The sequence below is a fragment of the Excalfactoria chinensis genome, chromosome 1 (genome assembly GCF_039878825.1).
Source record: "Excalfactoria chinensis isolate bCotChi1 chromosome 1, bCotChi1.hap2, whole genome shotgun sequence".
NCBI classification, from domain to species: domain Eukaryota; kingdom Metazoa; phylum Chordata; class Aves; order Galliformes; family Phasianidae; genus Excalfactoria; species Excalfactoria chinensis.
This window is the reverse complement of record NC_092825.1, coordinates 34605336-34624794: the sequence shown is the minus strand read 5'-3', so window position 1 is coordinate 34624794 and position 19459 is coordinate 34605336. Positions and strand designations below refer to the sequence as shown.

At 37.7% G+C, this 19459-nt stretch overlaps 1 protein-coding gene across 1 annotated transcript in view; it reads right to left on the bottom strand.

The window, feature by feature from the left end:
- Nucleotides 1-668: 668 nt before the first annotated feature.
- TPH2 (tryptophan hydroxylase 2) overlaps nt 669-19459 on the bottom strand; it is a 50145-nt gene continuing 31354 nt past the window's right edge. The window contains exons 9-11 of the mRNA XM_072337165.1: nt 10167-10262; nt 3886-4019; nt 669-3797 (exon numbers count right to left, since the gene is read on the bottom strand). Of these exons, the coding sequence (XP_072193266.1) occupies nt 3623-3797; nt 3886-4019; nt 10167-10262 (405 nt within the window). The 3' untranslated portion in view covers nt 669-3622. The remainder of the gene's footprint in view (nt 3798-3885; nt 4020-10166; nt 10263-19459) is intronic.

Genomic DNA, 19459 nt, shown 5'->3' with positions numbered 1-19459 from the left:
GCTGTTTAAACTGTTCTCTTTAAAAACTGACAGGTGTCCTGCTGTCTCCCTATGCAATCTGTCCTCCAGGTTTCACTGTCCTCACCGTTACAGAACTTAATGCTCCTGTCCTGCAATTTAAGTCCATTAGTTCTTAAGGCTGGAGAAGTTTTTCCCTTCTATTTTTGCAGCTACTTCTATGTGTTTGAAAAAGGTGATCATGTGTCTCCTTAGTCTTCTCTACTCAAAACGAAACTATCTCAGCTTCCAAGCTCATCACACAGAGGCCAGGCTGCTGCTGCTGCTGGTGATAGCTCTCAGTAGCTGCTGACTGGGCTGGATTTGTACCAGCAGCCCATAGCTGAAAGCCTTCACCAGCTTTGGCACACAGATCCAGGCTATCCTCTCAAAGACGTGAAATCTTCTATAATCCATTATAGTAAATACACATTTCAGTATGGTATGTTTCTAGAGTTTTCTCCATGACTTTAGGAAATCATTGCAAGGAGAAAGGAGGACATCCCATGTCATGAAAGTGTATTGAAGGCCTAAACTTAAAACAGGCTTCTAAACAGATCTTGAAGCGTAGAGAGAAAAACACAACAGAAAACACAATATATTGTGTTAACACTTTCCCCACTCCATTCCCTCCACCAAATAAATGAAATGAAACGCATGAACCATGTCTTGGCTTGCAAATGAAACTTGGTATTTGTATTTGCTGCAATGTCTCAGAGTGCTGTTTTTCATTTTAGACTTTGCATGGTAGTAAACACTGCAATGTTTTACATTCATTAAGCTCAGGCCCATTTACTCTATGCAGGCAAAGCAAGAACATATATCTTGGACCCATAAAGCATTAGTTCAGAATTACACAGGAAATAAATGAGCCTAAGCAAGAAGTCCAATTTCCAGAGTCCAGCTCACTAAAGTTAAACAAGCACCTTAGATAAATATGGTCTATTTTAAATGAAACGTTAGTGTAATTTGATAACTGTCAATAATTCCCTCATTATGCCTAAATGAGCTTGTCATCCAAGGAGATTGCTGCATGGCTGATCTTAATTTGCTAATAAAAACCGCAGAGAAAGATGTCAGCTAAGCTGGAACTATTTGATTCATAAAAGTGCAATAGTGCACTTTTTAAAGCCTTCTTTCCAATTCCCGACTGCTGACTGGCTGAAGCCCAAAGCAAGTTTGCCCTGTAGCCTGTAAGAACCCAGCTTTTCTATGTAAGAACAATGAGCAATTGTCTCTCTAAATCACTATTATTCCTCAGCTCATTATATTTAATTTATTTTTAATCATGTTGTATAATAGAAATAAAATCATTGGATTAAGCATATATCTAGCAGCAGGAGCCCATTATCCGTTGACAATGTTCTGTTTCATTGACATTATATCTTCATTGTAGACAGTTTCCTTGCCATCATTAGCCCTGAAATGACTATTGGATTTCAAGGGTTTCTCCCTAATCCATAATAAGATTTACTTGTTAACAGTACAAAACAAAACAAAGATATGCTTCTGTTGTTTTACTTCTGTGCAATCCTTGTTTTATGCTGCTCATACAAGTCAAGAATAAATCCAGATATTTTAAGTACTTAAAGCTTTCCTGTGTAATTTTGATTCAAAGGAAAAAACTCAATAATTTTGCAAACCCCGTATCTCTTAACTCATTGTGCCTTTATTTAAGCAAGCAACAATACTAACAATACTTCGTCAGGTCTTGAACTAAGAACTACTGTTCCTTGTGCAATGATTTTCCAGATCATTTAAAGTAAGTATCAGTTCAGTCCATTTTCTCCAGAAAGGGCTACAAGGGGTTCATCAGATTCTATCCAAAGAAAGAGGAAGAAACTTCTATGCCAAGCCTACTGGTGACTCCTCTACGATAAGTGCTAGTTAATGGAGTCAGCACTAATGTCAGGAAGTTAAAAAACTCCTCCAGCATGCTGATCCCCAAGGGATAATTCAACAGCTCTTCATTTATACCAGTGGCAGTCATGGTTAGATCTAAAACTAGATTTTTCCACACCCTATTAACAGCAGCATTAGAATGCAGCGGGGACCATCCAGAGAATAGAGCGCTTTCTGTTATCTCGTGGTTATCTTTGAGGAGGTGGCAGATTTCCCTATGAAAATTATCCTTATAGATTGCCTCTTACTTAAGGATGTGCTGATACTATCAAGTGGTGCTCTCTTCATGCTGAAATTCCTAGCAACACTTAAGAGTATCTGCATGAGCCTCTCAGTTGAGAGAGCAGCTTCAATAGATATCTATTTTCCACGTAAGTAGACAAGCCATGAACTTTCACCTGTACTGACATGATCTGCATAAGCCATGCAGTTTCCATTACTAGGGATCCATACAATATGGTCAACTCTCCATTATTCTGGCTAATAGGAGAATAGAATAACTCAGATAAAGGAAAGACATGCATAATTATTGCTTCCAGATAAGAGCCGGCTCAAATATTTCCACACTGTGCTCCCCAGACAGAGCTTGTACTTCTGTCAGAGCTTGCTAACATAGAGTTCATTAACTCAGGCATTACCTGCATCCATCTGGTACAAGCTAGGCAGCTTAGGTGTCTGTATGATTTAAGCACCCCACAAGTAATCTGCTAACTGATAATTGTCCTGGCTATAATTAAATAACAACTTCCATATTCACCTTTTCATATCTACTGATACTGATACGATGTAGACTCAGTCATGCATGCCCATGTCAAGGTTGAACGTGGCATAATGAGGAAAGGCAAATTATGCATGAAATGCAAGAGGTCTATGTTCAAAAGACGAGGGAATGCAGAAGGCACACAGTGATGTAGAATGGCTTTATATTCACATCTAACAACCTGGAATTAACAAAGGTGCTTCCACTCTTGTTTCCAGATAATCCCTGCAGTGGAAGTATGCTCAGGATTGTCACAGACAATACATGTATGGAACTATCACTACCCCTGTGCATGAACTGTCAGAGGTTTTATTTTTCTTCTTATTACCATTGCTGTTTTGCAATTACTTAGCCACATTGAACATTTGTCAGTAGTGCTTTCTCATAATCCTCACAGACATTTTAGTACCGATACGTAGCCTTCCTGATCGCTGCATTGGTACATACATAAATTGTACTGTTCAGTCACAAGAGACACTCAGTTCTGTTACAAATATATGGGCAAAACACTGTCATCGCCACCAAATACACATTCTCTTACAAGGAAAATGGAAAATGTTGCAAATATTTTTTTTTTTTTTCTGGATTCTTACAGTTGGAAAGGGATTACACAGAAATAATCTTAGACTTAAAGAAACCAGGAACACCATTTCTTACACATCAAAGTGAATAATCTTAAAGAAACAAATTCATTGCCAGGCAAGCTTTTACTGGTGTACTTGTACACGATGCTGTGTTGAGGAATTGCTGGCTATATGCTGCCACACTCCATGGAGAATTTACAAATTAGTACTGCCTTGTTTTGTCTGCACTTTACAATTAGACAAAGCTACACAATGATGCAAGCCACAGGCCAAGCTCAGAAGAGCGAATTGATGAGTTTTAAAAGTTAGCCATGTCATGTGACGTCACTTGGATAGCTACAGTATAAGCAGCTGACAGCAAATCACAGAGGGGCATATATCAAATCCCTAAATATCTGTTCATTTTGCTTAACGCGTCACATACAGTGTTTAGATCACTGCGGAGGTCCTGGACAACATTTTCTATACTCCTGGTATCCTTCAGAATCTCAATGCTTTGCGTATATGGATTGAAATACACAGAGAAGGGACGATTGATTGATTTAGCAAAGTCCCTGAAAGAAAAAAGAAAATTAACACCTCTTTTTTCATCTACCACTGAAGAAGAGAAATTAGATTTTAGAGTCAAGGGAAATAGTTTACCTCATCTTTTCCTTGGCTTCTTCAAAACTTTCTGAAACAAAGTAAGCTTCCTGAAAAGTGGTGATAAGGCATTCTTGCAAACAGGTTGTCTTCGGATCGAATGTTTTCACCTTGGCCTTGTCAGAAAGAGCGTGCTGCAAAATAGACCACTGGCTCTGTTAAACTGTATTTTGATATTGCTTTGTATCTACAAAACAGTTTACGTATTCAACTTTTATATCACCGTTCTGTATTTTCTTCAGTCATTTGGTAGCCTCTCTTGTTTTACACAGAGTAATCTCCCAGTGTGAACAGAATAAATAATTTGTTACTTAGAAAATATTCCTTTTATGAGTCATTTTTTCACCTAACTAATAAAATACTAAAGAGCAGATTAGAAATCTACCTGCTGTGTAGACATAAATCTTCAGATAGAAATGAGAAAGTCATAAAAAAAACATTGCTGGAAAATTATCTACGGCTATAAACATGTATGTCCACAAATGTCAATTCACAGGCAGAACTGATCATCAACTTGGTAGGTGAACTGAGTCTGACCAAATCACTCATAGAACCTTTGCATTACATTTTCAGACCAAATTCACATATTATTTTTCTGACAGTGAATTTAAAAGTGAAACTATGTATCTGAAAGCCCACTAAATACTGCCTGTGTATTGTGTGCTGATGAAACGCATTGCCCTACCACCACATACACGAGTTATGATCATCATTTTAATACTGTAAGGGAAAAAGAGCCAAAAATACGGGCACAGATAGGTACAGAGCAGACAGTATAAAGATGAGACATCAAATTATGTTGCTCAAGGAAGAGATTCCAGATTAGTTGCTCTCTTTACACGACTGGCAAAAGTCACTGGAAAGATTTCAAAAACAGAGGTTTCAAATCTGAAAATCTGGTACTGAGACATTTTACAACAAAATTTATTTCTACCTCTTCTTTCCCCTTGGATACTTGTGGTTAGTTTTTGCACCTACTTTAACTCTTAAGGTACATGCATTTTCATCCTCAGTGTCCTATACAGAAACACAAGGTGAGGAAGGAAAGCATATGTAGGTCAACTTTCTTTCGTCCCCTACTATATATCCACAGGGAAAACATGCACAAAAAGCATCGAGAAATGACATGGAGAGAGAAGATCTCTGAAGTATGAAGGAGTCTCTTATTTCTTCATAATATTCCTGCATAGACGTTCTTTACAGCAGAGTAAGGTATTAACCATGCTGTTTACTTGAGTTCTTCTCGCTTATGCACATTCCTAAACCCCTGTGAAAGGCTCTGAAAATATCACACTACTTATTTCTCAACCTGCTGTTGCCAAATAACAGGACATAAAATTGGAACAAGAACCTCTTCCTCCCACCTTCTCTTTCTCCAAAAATAAATACATGAAAAATTAATGTATGAGATCTTAAAATGTCTGGGAATTAACTTTCTTTAGAACATGTATCATTTCCTTCTCACAAAGTTTGCTGTTTCTAGCTAGCCATCGGTTACATGAGCTATTCTGTGATTCTATGTGACTCTCCTCACTAATGGTATCTGCTGAGGCATATACACACTTTGGACAGAAATTGAGGATCAAAGCTGTCAAAGGTGAGAAAAGATTCAGCAACATCACTGACACTGAACTTTTAATTATATAAAAGAGGTGAGTTTAAAGGGAAGTAAATGCTAATTCTTTATCAGAGTAGATGTCTTCTGAGAAAAAATAAACTCTCTGAGGTTATTCTCCTCAGATCATCTATATGAAATAACTCCTACTTTGTGGATCCCAGCTTAGTGTGTGCATGAACAGCTGCTGCTTCATAAAGCAACTGGGATGTGCAGACACCAGGAAACATGCAACTGGGAAAGAGAGAGTAAATTCAGATATGACTTCCAAGTTAGTTGACATCTGATTAATTACTCTTCACCGCTGTTTGGGAATGAAGTGCCTAGATTCTGCTGAATTCCCAATGGAGATCTCTTCTAAAATACAGCTTTCTGGCTCTTGGATCAGCTAGGCATAGTCATGATGACCAGAGCAATGGGAAGTACCTCCAATATTGCAGACAGTGATTTGAAACCCTGCAGCCTAGTGCCTGAAAAGCCTACTACTGACTTGATGTGCTGACACCAGCAATGCTACCACTCAGCAACTGAGCAGGGGATGCAGACAAACCTTTGTGCAGATCATAAAATATCTAGCATGAACTAGGATGGTCAGGACAAGGCTGACTCCAAAGCTGAACTAGGCTTACACTAATAGAGTTGTTGGCGATTCTTCTTAGGTTTAAACAACAGGAGTTCAAAGTGAAACTTGCAAACAGATTGCAATTATTTCCCAAGAAACACAGCAATATTAAACAATGGAACACCTCCAGAATTAGACAATTACTTTTCTAGCGAATAAGAGTAGCACTACAGAAAAGCCTCCAGTCCTGCTAGACCAAAGGCAAAAAACAAAAGATTCAGGTACATAACCATAGGCTTCTAGGGTCTAGAATGTCTGAGGTATCTGTACAGGGATGGAAGCTATTGAATAGGACCTCCAGATAAAGAGCTAATTAAATATATTGGGGCATCTCAGATGGCACCAGGCATTTTCATGGAGCAACAATCACTCATTTCCTAAGTGATAACTATCACTGACACGTCGTAAATAAATTTTGTCTGTGCTTTCTCCTTTAATCCTTTAAGCATTAAAAACGGACTGTAACAACTTGGAGATTTTCAGTTTCACAAAAAAAAGAAAAAGAAAAAAAAAAAAAGACTAAGAGAGAAGAAGAAAGAAAAGGAAAAAGAGGAAAAAAGAGCTTCAACTAGTGAGCGGTAAAGTTGAGTTGAGTTATAAATACTGCACTGTCTGAGGATTTCAAGAGGGCAGAACAAGAACACTGGTGAGAAGTTGTCTGTGTGCCAGTACTGATTTTATCACCTTGTTGTTCAGTGAGAGAATATAATTTTAGAAAACCTGTTCCTAAATACTATTCTGCATTATTCTGCTTGTGATTTTCAGCATAGGACACTTCCAGATTTATGATATGATTTCATCAGAGGTTTCTGTTGTTGTTATCAGTATAATTTTACATAATGTTTAGACAAATTATGAAATGAATCTTTATTTTAAAAAAGCACTATAATGGCCATCTGGAATGGAAATCTCCATCCTCTTAATCCTCTTCAGTAAACAGAACCAAAGCTTGGATTTGAATCTTTCTGGTTATAAAAGCTGACATTGCCTTCTCTTAATATAAACTATCATTAAAAGGAAACATGACTGGATATTGTATTTGACTTAAAAATCTGTACAGAAAGATTTGAAGGCCACCTCTCTGATAAATACAGAAGCATACAATAGGGATAAATGACTTGATGTACAGCCAACTGAAGCTGATAGGATCGTTCTTTTAATCAAAGAATTCACAAGACCATCCTATAATGTAAATGGATTAAAATTTCCAAAGACATTTCGACTGCCTTTTAGAAATAGTTTCAATAAATGAAATGTTATTTTTGCCTTAACGTTAAGTCCCAAACACATACAGTGTAAAAGCACTAGGTGGTGTTAAAATGACTATTAGGCAGAGTATTTATAACTACCTACTGTATTATTCCTCCCCACCTAGGCTTCATTTTTAATCTTATCTTTCACCTTATTTTGTTGTGCTTTCCAAAATTTCTGCTTGATGCTTCTTCAGCACACACTTCATCAGGTGGTGCACTTCTCAATATCTGAAATTTGATGTCTGAGTAGGGAAAAAAAAAACAACTGAAGGAAATCCTATACTGACAGGATGATGCCCACATTTCTCTAGCTTTTAGTTCTCTTTTCCTAAAGCTACTGACCAGATTTCGCATGGTGGAACAGTGGAACATAGAAGTCGGGATAACTGAACAAATATTTCACTCATGGGAAAGTCCCAAATATAGTTGGCCATAGAAATTTCTTGTTTCCTGTAAATACTGCTGCATTGAACAAATAACTATAGGGAGGGCAGCTAGAGAGGGGTTTTACTTCTTGCTGACAGAAGCGTATTTATATCAAGTACCTGTAAAGTCAAGGGAGCAAAATTCAACCCCATAGCAAGATATACCATTCAAGTGACAAGGATAAATAAACATTTTAACTTCTTCATAGAGGGGACAGTGGGGCCACAAGCACTGCTGTCTGAAGAGGTTGTTTTCTGGTGAAAAGTCAGAGACCAGCAATGGCTTGATGCAAGGCTCTGCAACAGAGCTATGAGGTGCCCACAAATTCTTTTTCCTAAACACCTGGCTGATATACCTCATTGACAAGAAGCATATTCAGCACCAGATTTCTGGCCTAGAAAGAGCTCCTCCCTTTGTCAGATTAGCAGAAAACTTAGTTTTTTGCCTTGCTTTTTCCCTTCCCCTTCTCCTCTTACTTTCACTTCTGCCCTAGAGCACAATTTCACAAAAACTGGATGTTTTTCACCTTATTGGTCCCTTTATGGACACTGTGGATATTTGTGGTATGGTGGTGTTCTGTGCCTGCAGCACACAAGTGCTCAGTCTCTCAATAACTGAAATGTTTCAGTCTAACTGCGGTCCCTGTGTGCAGTGCGTTCAAGATATGGATGAAACTTAACAGCTTATGATACACCAGAGGTCAAACCAGATGATCTAATAGTCCCTTCTGGCTTAAGATCTATGAAATATAAATGTAATGTAATAGAAAATTGTATAGTATCTTTGATATATGGCAAAATTATTATGATGCATGCCCTGACCTTTGAAGCCAATCAGTATACTCCATTAATGTACACCTTATTTAATTTTTACTGTTGCTTTTCAAAGGATTATTCTTTGCACTTATACTCTGAGACTACTGCTGAGTGAGGAACAGAAAACTGGGATCACAGTTACGATTTCTGTGTGGTAACAGAATATGCACACACCATAAGAATAATGTGTTTGTTTGTGACATTGATGGTACAAGATTTATTATGTTCTTGACTATTTATTTCCTTGCTTTTATGCCTTTAGATTTTGTAAATGGTGTGACAGGTATTTTCAGGGTCATCGCTTAACAGCTGTAACTGTGAATTTAAATAAAAGCCCTGATTCTCTGCAGAAACCTGCACAGTTTGGAGATCACACCGAACATTGTTGGGCAAGGGGATAACAAGTGGGATACTTTCAGTTCTCTGTGTATAATCATCTTTTGCACTGCGGAGATACAACAGTTTCAAGCTGATACTGAATGCTTCTGTGGCAGAAGTATGCACTGAACTGAGAACAACTATAATGAAATCAAATTAAAAATATATATGTACTGGAAAAAATAATTTTCTTTGACCTTTTTTCTGTGTCTTTCTTTAACCCCCTTACACAGGCCTTTTAATAAAAGAATAGCAATCCGACTACCGAGCTCCACCATTAATAATCTCAATTACAGGTAAAACAGTAAAAAGAGACTAAGATACTTCTATTAAAATGCCAGGTACTTCACTGAAAATGGGCAGAAAGATGTTCAAATGCAAATAAACAGCAGATACATTTCAAAGCAACGTGTAAACACTATTCTACATATGCTTTTTGAAACCAGGTTTTTAAACAAAAGCCATCAAGAGTTCATCTGTGTCCTGTACTAACAGGGAGGTGTATTGTATCTCAAAATATTAAACTCCTGACAAAATACCTTTTGCTTGTTCTCTATGTCTAAAAATAGGTAATAACTGATCTACTGCAGTTACACCATGAAAGGTCAAAGACTTTTGTCTTTATAAGTCTCTGTGTATTGCAACACAAGCATATACTTCAAGTCCAGTATAAGCATACATGCACTCCTTAAGTTTAAAAACAAACAATCTACTGAATCAAGACCTTAATAAACATTCTTTTAATATCAGGAACAAATTCACCGAAATATTTTGCATTACTTCCAACAGAATTGTGCCACATTTCAAAACAGTTTTTTCACCTACAAAAAAATCATGCTTTTCTTCTAAGTAAAGCTTTCAGAGTCCGATATGCACTTAACTGAGCCTCCATTTACCCAGAATACAAGCGTTATTTCTTAAATTTCAAACAGAAATAAGTTTTGTATCTTACTGTTACTTTGGTACTTCAGTCCTTACAAATCCATTTCATGCTTCAGGTGCCAGCTGATACGCCAAATGAATTTTTCAGCTCAGTATCACATTTAAAAGGTAGCTTTTCATCTTGATAAGCTTAACTCTTATTTTCAAGTCAAAATATTTGCATCCAATTGTAATTTTATTAAGATTAAAAGAAACTTGATTCTGCTTTAAGAGCATATCAACCAACGTACCTTTAGTTCTCCAATAGAAGATAGAAGTCCTGCCCCATAAGCACGTAGCTGTCCTTCTTGCTTGCAAAGACCAAATTCAATTGTAAAAAAATAGCACTGTAAAACATATAGATATACAGATATATACAGTGTAGATTTTAAAAAATAAATAAATAAAAAGCATTTCAGCCATTACAGCCGGTGCCATATTTACTTAGTTGCTCCACTTTTTCAGAATTTCTTGTCTTTAATATAAATTCAGATAAAATATTTTACACATCATTTTCTGCAGTAACGGAGCTTTGCACAAAAATACTAGATTGTTTTTTTTTGGGCACCCAGACAGTTCACAGGAATGGCCAGTTAGGAACAGACAGGTAAGAACAGAAAGGTTGGATGGGGCCCTGGGCAGGTTGGTCTACTATTAGATATGGAAGTTGGTGACCCTGCCTGCAGCAGGGGGGTTGGGGCTTCATGATCCTTGAGGTCACTTCCAACCCAAGCCATTCTGTGATTCCATGATTCTATGATGATTTAGCTATCAAGGGCACACATGAATCTGCAGAAACTTCTAACACCTTCTGAAACAAGAGAACAGCTCTAAAAGAAAATCCTCCAAGGTACTTGGTCTGCCTAAGTACCTCTGCAGACCTCCAAGATCTAGTTCAGAGCACACAAGTTTGTATCTAAGTGCTGTCTTGTGTTAGAATGAACTTCCTGAATCAATGTCATACTCCTCACTGAATTTTACTTCATCAGAAACGAAAAACTAATGTGCCACTTGGCATCTTAAATGACAGAAAGAAAATTACAGTCAGTACAGCAAATTCAGTTGGCTCATCCATTACAATTGTTCTCTAGGTCTACATTCAACCTACGTAACCAGAAGGCAGATGACATATCTGAGCTGATGAGATGTTGTGAAAGACGTTAGTTAAATCAGCATAAACAGTAATGCATCTAATTTTGCTGTATTCACCTAATGAAGTGAAACATTAGGCAGACCGTAAACAGTATAGACATTTCAGCATCCAATAAAACCAGAAGACAACAATCACAACTGTTCCTATGGTACTGGGCTTTCGTTTGGTGTGGCTATGATGCAGCAAGATTGTTTTTGATGTCAGGTGAAACAGATGAGATTGTTAGTAACTATTCCTACATATAAAGGTTTTAGGAAATTACAAATCAACTTCTACAAAAATTCTGTATGCATATATACACATACATACCATTTGTGTGCACATATGTAATCATTTATTATATTGTCTGACAATTTCAGTATCTGTGCATAGCAGTACAGCTCCACTGAAACCAAGAGCTTTACATGGTCTTGCACGAAATACAAATTTACACTGCAGTTTCAAGTGACTACGTAACAGGTGAAGCTTATGTTTCTTTTCAGGATAAGTTTCAACTCAGCATTTGATACTAAATCTTAACATTTTCTGCATATCTTAAAGACAAATCCTAACCGGATGATTTTTGTTGTGTCACTTCCTACCCTTCTCACAAACCCCACTCTTCTAGACTGACTGCATCCTAAACGTGAAAGAGCAGTAATTAGCAGCTCTTTTAAATTCAATGAATGTTTAGGAATTGTGATATGATTCATTTCTCTGCGTCTTATAAAAGTTCCTGTAGAGCCAGCATGGCACTATGGAGAAAACCATGATAAAAAAGAATAAAAACATGAGCCCCGTGTCTGATCTAAACCTGCACAGTCATCTATGAAGAAAGAAAGGTTGTAGTGACTTAAGATGCCTTAAGTTAGGTTCCAGTAAAGCAGTCGAAGCGCAGATATCCACAAAAGGAGGTGAAAGCACAACACTGTCAAACAAGAAACCAAAGTTCCCCTTCTGACTTTGTTACTGACTTATGTAAGCCAAGCTGGCATCTAATTGTTCATTAAGTACAATTAGCAGATGCCAAAATAACTGGTTTTCAAAAAAAGACATCTCAGGAACAAACAACCAGATACGCAAAACAACACAGGCATCACTGAGTGAAACCGAGACACCTGCAATCATGAAGAATATTAACTGAGTTTTTGCCAGAAAAACCTTCTGGGGGCTGCAGTCCTGGTTCTGTATGCTGTCACTGTCAGCAATGAACTGCTCAGCTTCACACTTAAACCCCACGAGAGTCTTTGAATTAGCCCCCTTAGCTCTCTTAAAAGAATGAGAGTGGTGAACACGAACATCCTGACAGATATACAGCAGGACTGGGATGCTCATAAAGCACAGTGATCACAGTCATTTTCAGTTTGAAAGCAAACAACAGCTAAAAAGGGGGAGTCTGGTGTTTGTCTATTACAGATCTGTCAGAGTGGCCATAACTTTGTCCTCACTTGGGAGGACTGATGATAAGACACCTACCTTGTACTAACTTGTGGTATTAAGCCGTAGTATTTAAAAAAGCCCTTTAAATGAAAAGCTAATTTTATTTTTTTTTAATAAGTTTGCCATACGTAACAGCTACAATTACTGTATTTTAAGAGAGCTCTGCTTAGCTAAGAAAATGAGATAGCTCACCCAATGCTGCCATCTTCAGCCTATTGCTCAGTAATACACAATCCCCCCACCCTCCCACTCACACACACCCCTAAAGAAGGTCTGGTGCATAACAAGGCTCAGCAGGCTTTAGAAAGCCTTGCTCACAAAGCCTAAAAACACAGAAGCATACTGAGAAGGAGATTAAATATTAACTATATACAGGTACATTTTATAGACTAGATGCACAGACACTTAGCACATGCCTCTCTTTGTGTGGTAAACTACAGTAACCCCAGCTGCTATTATATCCGTTTATAACATATAGAAGATAACTGCTACTGCAGTTAGAGTGACTTAATGAAGAAACTGCTGTTTAGATTAATAAAATTTTAAAAGCTTTCCTTGAAGGTAAATAGATGATAATTTAATCATCATTATGTGTAGGCTGGTGAACGTAAGCACAAATTGGGGCACGCAGGCTTTCACATTCAGATTTAAATCTTTGACATCTCTCTAGCATAGTCAAAATATTGAAATTACAGATTTCTGCCCACCCTGCAGCCCCGAACACTTGGTTCCACTACAAGCAACAGCAATATTCTATCCCACTACTTCCACTTTATCTTTAGAGCGAATTATGGCTTTACTACACCTTACAGGTAGGCTCCTGGATTTCTCATGGGGCCAGTACCAAGACATCTCAACTGTCCTTGTGATCCCTTCAGACACCTCCTTCCTCTACATATCTTCTCCACCCAATCCCTCCAAAACTGCAAGTCCCCCATCACCTTAAGTCTCTTGTTCCTGTTTACCACCTCATGTTAGACAATGTAAAGAAATACGTTAGATGACCACTAAGAAGCTTCCAAATTATGATAAATATGACAGATGATGTCAGCTTTTTTCCACTGTAGTCTCTTTCAAGTACTAGTCCCTCCTTCATTAGAAGAAGATTACTCATTTATAGGAGAACAAAAACTTTCTGCTTCCATTCATAAGTCTTACAGTATACATTTAGAGCAGCAGTGAGTACGGCACTGCTCAACACTCCACAGTAGCTCTCAGCCAGCACAGAAACAAGTCTTATTAAGCACGCTGATATCAATGGGAGCAATGTTATTTGTGTCCGTGGAAAGTGAATCAAATCAGAAAAAGGGATCAAGAAGGAGGTTGAACTTTTAAAGCAGGAAGGCAGCAGCTTCCTGACAAAGTCATCGTTCCATGCAGCAAGCTACAAGATGACACAAAGCAGTAGAAAAGGTGTCTTATAAATTCTGTAGTTCTTGAAAAGCTTTCACTAAAATGCCTTTCTGTTAGCCAAATGACCAAAACAAGATGAAGAATCAAAGTGCCAAATGAAGGAGCAAAAATAGCTCTTTAACCAAGAGATATCAACAGAATGATCTAGATCGTGCCAGAAGCACAAAGTAGTATGTAGTGTTGTTATAATTTTTTTCTCTTATTTAACTGAAATATATGAATAATAATTAGTCATGTTAATGAAGCATTGTCTACATGGGTTCAAAAATGAGTAAACAATTTCATGGAAGAAAAAGTGCTTTTAAGTGCTATTATATACTAATGCAGTAGATATATTCCTTCAGAATCCCTGAATCAGTGGTCACTGTCAGCTGAAGCAGCGTACCAGAAAAAAAACACCGCTGTATGGCTTTAGATCTACACTGTTCTCCAGATATCTACAGTTGGTTGGAAAGATATAGAATAAACCAAGCCTTGGCTAACTCCAGACTTGTACTCTGGGGTAAACACAGTGTCTATTCTTTACACACCAGACTGCATTAAAAAACAGACTACTGAAAAGAAGTAAAAGAAAAAGTTCAGTGAGAGTCATACAGTTAATCTTAAAAAATAATAATAATAATAATGTTATTCAATTATGTTTAAAAATTTTTACAGTCGGGAAAGTTGTCTGGTAATCTCATGGTTTTGAAGACTTAGAAAATCACTCCTCATATCATTTTGTATTTGAGAATTTCACTCCTAGAACTCTGGATGCTAATGTCACAGATTCAGTACTTCAAAATCTGCCTCTTCCAGAAAAACGCCACTCAAGCCATTCAATTTCATATAGCCTTCTCATGGTATAGCTGAGAGGCTGATATTTGCCTTCACTGGGCAATTTTCAGTAAGATGAATAATGAGATTTTGCCTGTTCTCTAAAAGAGCTCTAAGAAGATGTTCTCAGAATGAGTCTTGAGAAGACTGACCATTGTCAAGAGCTGATTGATTGGCACTCTCTCTCACAAGGGACAAAAAGAAGGAACTGAGTAACTGCATGACTGCAACCGCACCACGTGGGCAAGACTATTCACCACTTCAAGAACTCCTAGTGGGATATTTCAGCTTTAAAATTACACATCTAGAGATTAAATCTCTCATCGAGAGATTAAATTTCTCATATGGTTGTAATTACCTTGTAGGAAGAAAGTTGTATATAACTAAAAGACTTTCAAAAATCCCTGTTAGAAATGAATCCTGAGAATGAATGAAATACAGTTGTTTTCTCCTCCCTACGCCCTTCCCATGAAAGTTGTTCAAACGACACATAAATGGTAATTCAAAGCCTATGACTCTGGTTTGCGCTTGCTTTCTTCATTCAGATCTGGTGCAAATAAATTTGTGAATAGTTGCTTATTTTTCAATCTTAAATTTATCAACAGTCACCAAAAACACAGCTAGCATTTCACATTTGACTGAGTTATTCAAAATTTGCATTCTGTTGAGTAGAATCAGGAATATCCTAAGACAAGAAACAGATATAGGTAACACAGGTAACCCAGGCAACTAGCCAGTAGAGTCCAATGCCAGCATCCAAGCAGCAAGCAGTATCAGCTATTTGACAGCTATTCATGTGAGAACATTATTGCATAAAAAAGCAGGGAGATTTCTGAACAACAAATAAATCTCATGATGAGCTTGTGAATAGATCAAAAGCAGAAAAGAAGACAAATTCAGTGGGTAAGTCTTTCTTTATAGATGAATAACCCACCTCCAACGAAGGGAGTGACCTTATTCACAGCCAAGAGCATTTCTAAATAAGAAAATAGAGTTTAATTTTCCAGAGTCACCTTCTCGAAGCTTTTCGTTTAGTCTGCCACTTTGAAATGTACTTAGGCTCACCAAAATGAGGTTTTCTTTGGAGATTTCCAAGTGTATATATTTTTAACAATGCTCTCCTTTTCCCCCTCATCTGACTACTTTGCATTCAGACCTTTCAGTAAGGGTGAATGTTTGGAATAATCTCTTTCTAAACAGAAGTTTGAGTAGATGTGGTGCTGCTCATTATAGCACTCTGTATTAGAAGCACACCAGCCTTCGCATTTCTGTTGACAGCTATTGCATGTAGCATCACTTCATGCAAATTCCTCTAACACAGTGGCTTGAAACGTTCAGAGAAAGCACATGCTATAGGCAGCAATGCAGGTCTTTACCCTCTGTGAATACTTTGAAACAACACGTTTCTTTTTACAGAAATTTCTGGAGAAAAATCTCATAATGGCAACCAAAATAAAATGATCATCCTGAGTTTCTTAAGAAGCAGAAACTGTCGCTCAACTAAGACAACACTACAGTGGCAGGGAGGGAACTCTGTAAGGTCCAACACTGGAGAATTCATCTAAGACAAGAAAATGTATATGACTGCAGATGCAATCCATCTTCTACAGTAAGATCTGGAGGACTTTCCTAACACCCTTGTGTCCCTTGAGAGAATGTGTCCTGCTGTCCATTCTCACATGGAGAGGTCCTTCTTGCTGCTCTGAAAGGTGGACAAAGGGTGAAACACTTCTGGAATCCTTCCACTGCTGCTACTCCAAAAGTTAGCTCCCACAGAATTGGAGTGACTGGATATCTTATTCCATGTGTGAATTGCTCCTAAGTAATCTGTGCTTAGGCTTGCTCTGCACTTCAGTTTTTGTCTACTTCTCTCACATTATCTCAGTTGAAAACCTTGTAGTGGTCACAGAGATTGGAGAAAAGTCATTCTCACAAAAGAACACTTACTTCAACTTGCTTAATACTGACAGAAGAATTTCTAATTTATTCCAATGTATTAACCAATAGTGCTGAAGCTTAATATGCAGCTAAGGAGATGAAACCACTGAAACTATGAACTGTTGCTGAGATCATTGGTTAAACATAAAGCACTGAATCCCTAATGCTTTACCCTTCCTATTTCCCATTTCCTTTCATTTAACTCTTATCGTGAAGAACTTCTAAAACCTGGAGTTTTAAGGTTTATTAATCTCATACGGAGTTATTAAGAACAAATGATGTGCAATAATGAACCATTTCCTTTCCAATTTATTTTACAATGTGTAACATGAATTCATGTTCAGTGCTCCCTACATTAGCTGAAGTGTGTATTTTCTCATTTCTTTTCAAGCTGTTGCTCCAAATTTCAGCTTTGTAGCCCTTTCACACAGTTAGCTCAAGTGGCATGGACAGGTCATTTGACTTGTTTGCTGGGACTCCAAGAGATAAGGTCCTCTGAATGTCAAATTACAAAGAAAAGTGGGAGGAAAAAAGCTAGGTAAACATATCTCACAGCTGTCCACCCACAGTCTTCAACCTGCGCTGTTTCATGTGACACACCTAATCAACCATGATCTCTCAGGATTCACAGTCTGCAAATAGAGCCTGTTGTTATACCCTGATCTTCCTGTTTTCCAGATCTACTCTTTCTAATGAATATTTTGCATTAACAAAACCTACTAAGGTAAGAATATTACTTGCATGTGCAATACAGCAAGGGCTGGCAGAAGGGAAGCATTCCCTCAGCATTCTGGCTTATATTGCACCTTGTACTGTACCACTCCTTTAGCAAAAGTGCAAGGAACTCAAAAAGTGATCAGTTGGCATGACCCAAGTAAGAGCACTATTTGGAACAAATACAAATGAGAAGTTGTTGAGCTGTCCTTCACCCACTAATATCATCATTCTATGAAGAGTTACAAACTCTAGGACTGTTGCTCCAATCCAAGGGAGAGACAAGAACACCTTCAGACACACTTCCTCATCTAACAGTCAGAGCAAATATCTGCATAAAAGCCTAGCCCAGCCCCCAAGGCTTGTTTCTCACCACTACCTTGTGAACCTTAGCACTGGTCCAGCATTGTTCCACTCTCTCCAAAAACAGAATATTTCACTACCTAGGACACCTGCTGAGACTCAGCAGAGAAGGCCTAGAGTTGTGATGCTGCTTAAAGAAAGGCTCATCAGACATTTTAGCTGAGGAGGGGTATGAGGTCAGCAGGAAAAGTCCCAAAGTATCTGCTAATGAGGAGAAATCACATCTCTGGAGGGATCGCAGAACTTGTGCAAGCTCTGAAACTCTGAGCACAGAAAGGTGCTGAAGAGGCAGTGACAACAAGGCAATGCTCTTTCCATATCTTCATTTCAAGGAAAAAAATGCACTATTTCTTGGCAGTCGTATCCCCTTAAATGTTTGTTTTTAAGGAGAGAAAAAAAAAAAAAAAGCAACACAGGACTTCATTCCAAAAGTAACAGCACCCACACTAATTTTCTATGCTTAAAATAAATATTTAAACTCTTGCATCCATTTCTGAAAACCGATTCAATAACCAGATAGCTAAGACTTGTTTTCAAACATCACAGTTTCTAACAGCAACACTGCATTTAAACTCAATGTTCTTTTCATCACATAAATGCAAGGGGACTCCCAAAAGCTTTTTTGGCTCTTAATGCATTTGCTTAACCTGCCTTGCAAAAAGGAAAAAGAAAAAAAGATAGTAGGCATCAGCACAAAAGTGGTGCAAGTTCTATTCATGTCAAGCTGACAGACAGATCAAAGAAGAGAAATAACTCAGGGAATTTTAAGTATCTATTAATTTTGCCACTAAAAATATATCCAAACTGAAGATGGCTTTCACAGCCTCAAACAAAATCTTTGTCAAGTACAGCTGAGCATCGCCTTGTCTCTCACTGAATTTTTGGCAGTCAGGGCATATAGAAAGAATTTGTCATAACTACAGATTAGTCGAGTGAGTCAATACCGGGTTACCTGCCAGAAGTCTGTAAACACATAGGAAATTATATGAATACGCATTCAGTAAGGTGGAAAAAAAGGTATATTAAGCAAACATTTGTGAGCACAGATTGCAGCTTTTCCCTGCACAGACAGAAGTCCAAGCAATTTACAGTGGCTTGGTCTTGAAATGATTTAACAGATGCAAAGCTCACTCTAGAAATGATGAGAATGGCCACCGATAGGCAAAATTTCTGTTCTCATGTAGGTCCTAAATTCATTGCAGATGTATTATTACATGGATCTGCTCATAAGTTAATATGTTTCTTGAGAGTGGAAAAAGTAATCCTATAAAGCTTTTTCCATACTAGAAATGTAAAATGTGCTGTTAGTTTACTATACGAAAATGGATAGAATTTATATATTTGTAACAATTATGGCCTACTTATTCAAGGAAGAAAATCCTTTAGATAAAGAGCAGTATGGGGTTTTCTGGGGGAAGGGGAGATAATCTAGGAGCATCCACTCTTTTCAGCATCTCTTTAAAAAGCTCTGTGATCAAACTGTTTTACCTAGCACTGCTAGCAGGTATCATATTCAATCAATGCCACAATCAGCAGAAAGTTCTCTATAATACACAGAAATACAAAGCTTACAGATGGAAACTGAAGCAAAGTTATCTTGTCAAAAACTAATCCAAGCAAAATTTGAAGACAAGGTCGAACCTAAGAAACAGACATACTGGGGCAGGGGGTGTTCAGACTGTGCCTGCAAGCACTGTCATATCGCTGCTTTGCTCACTTTGCCTATGA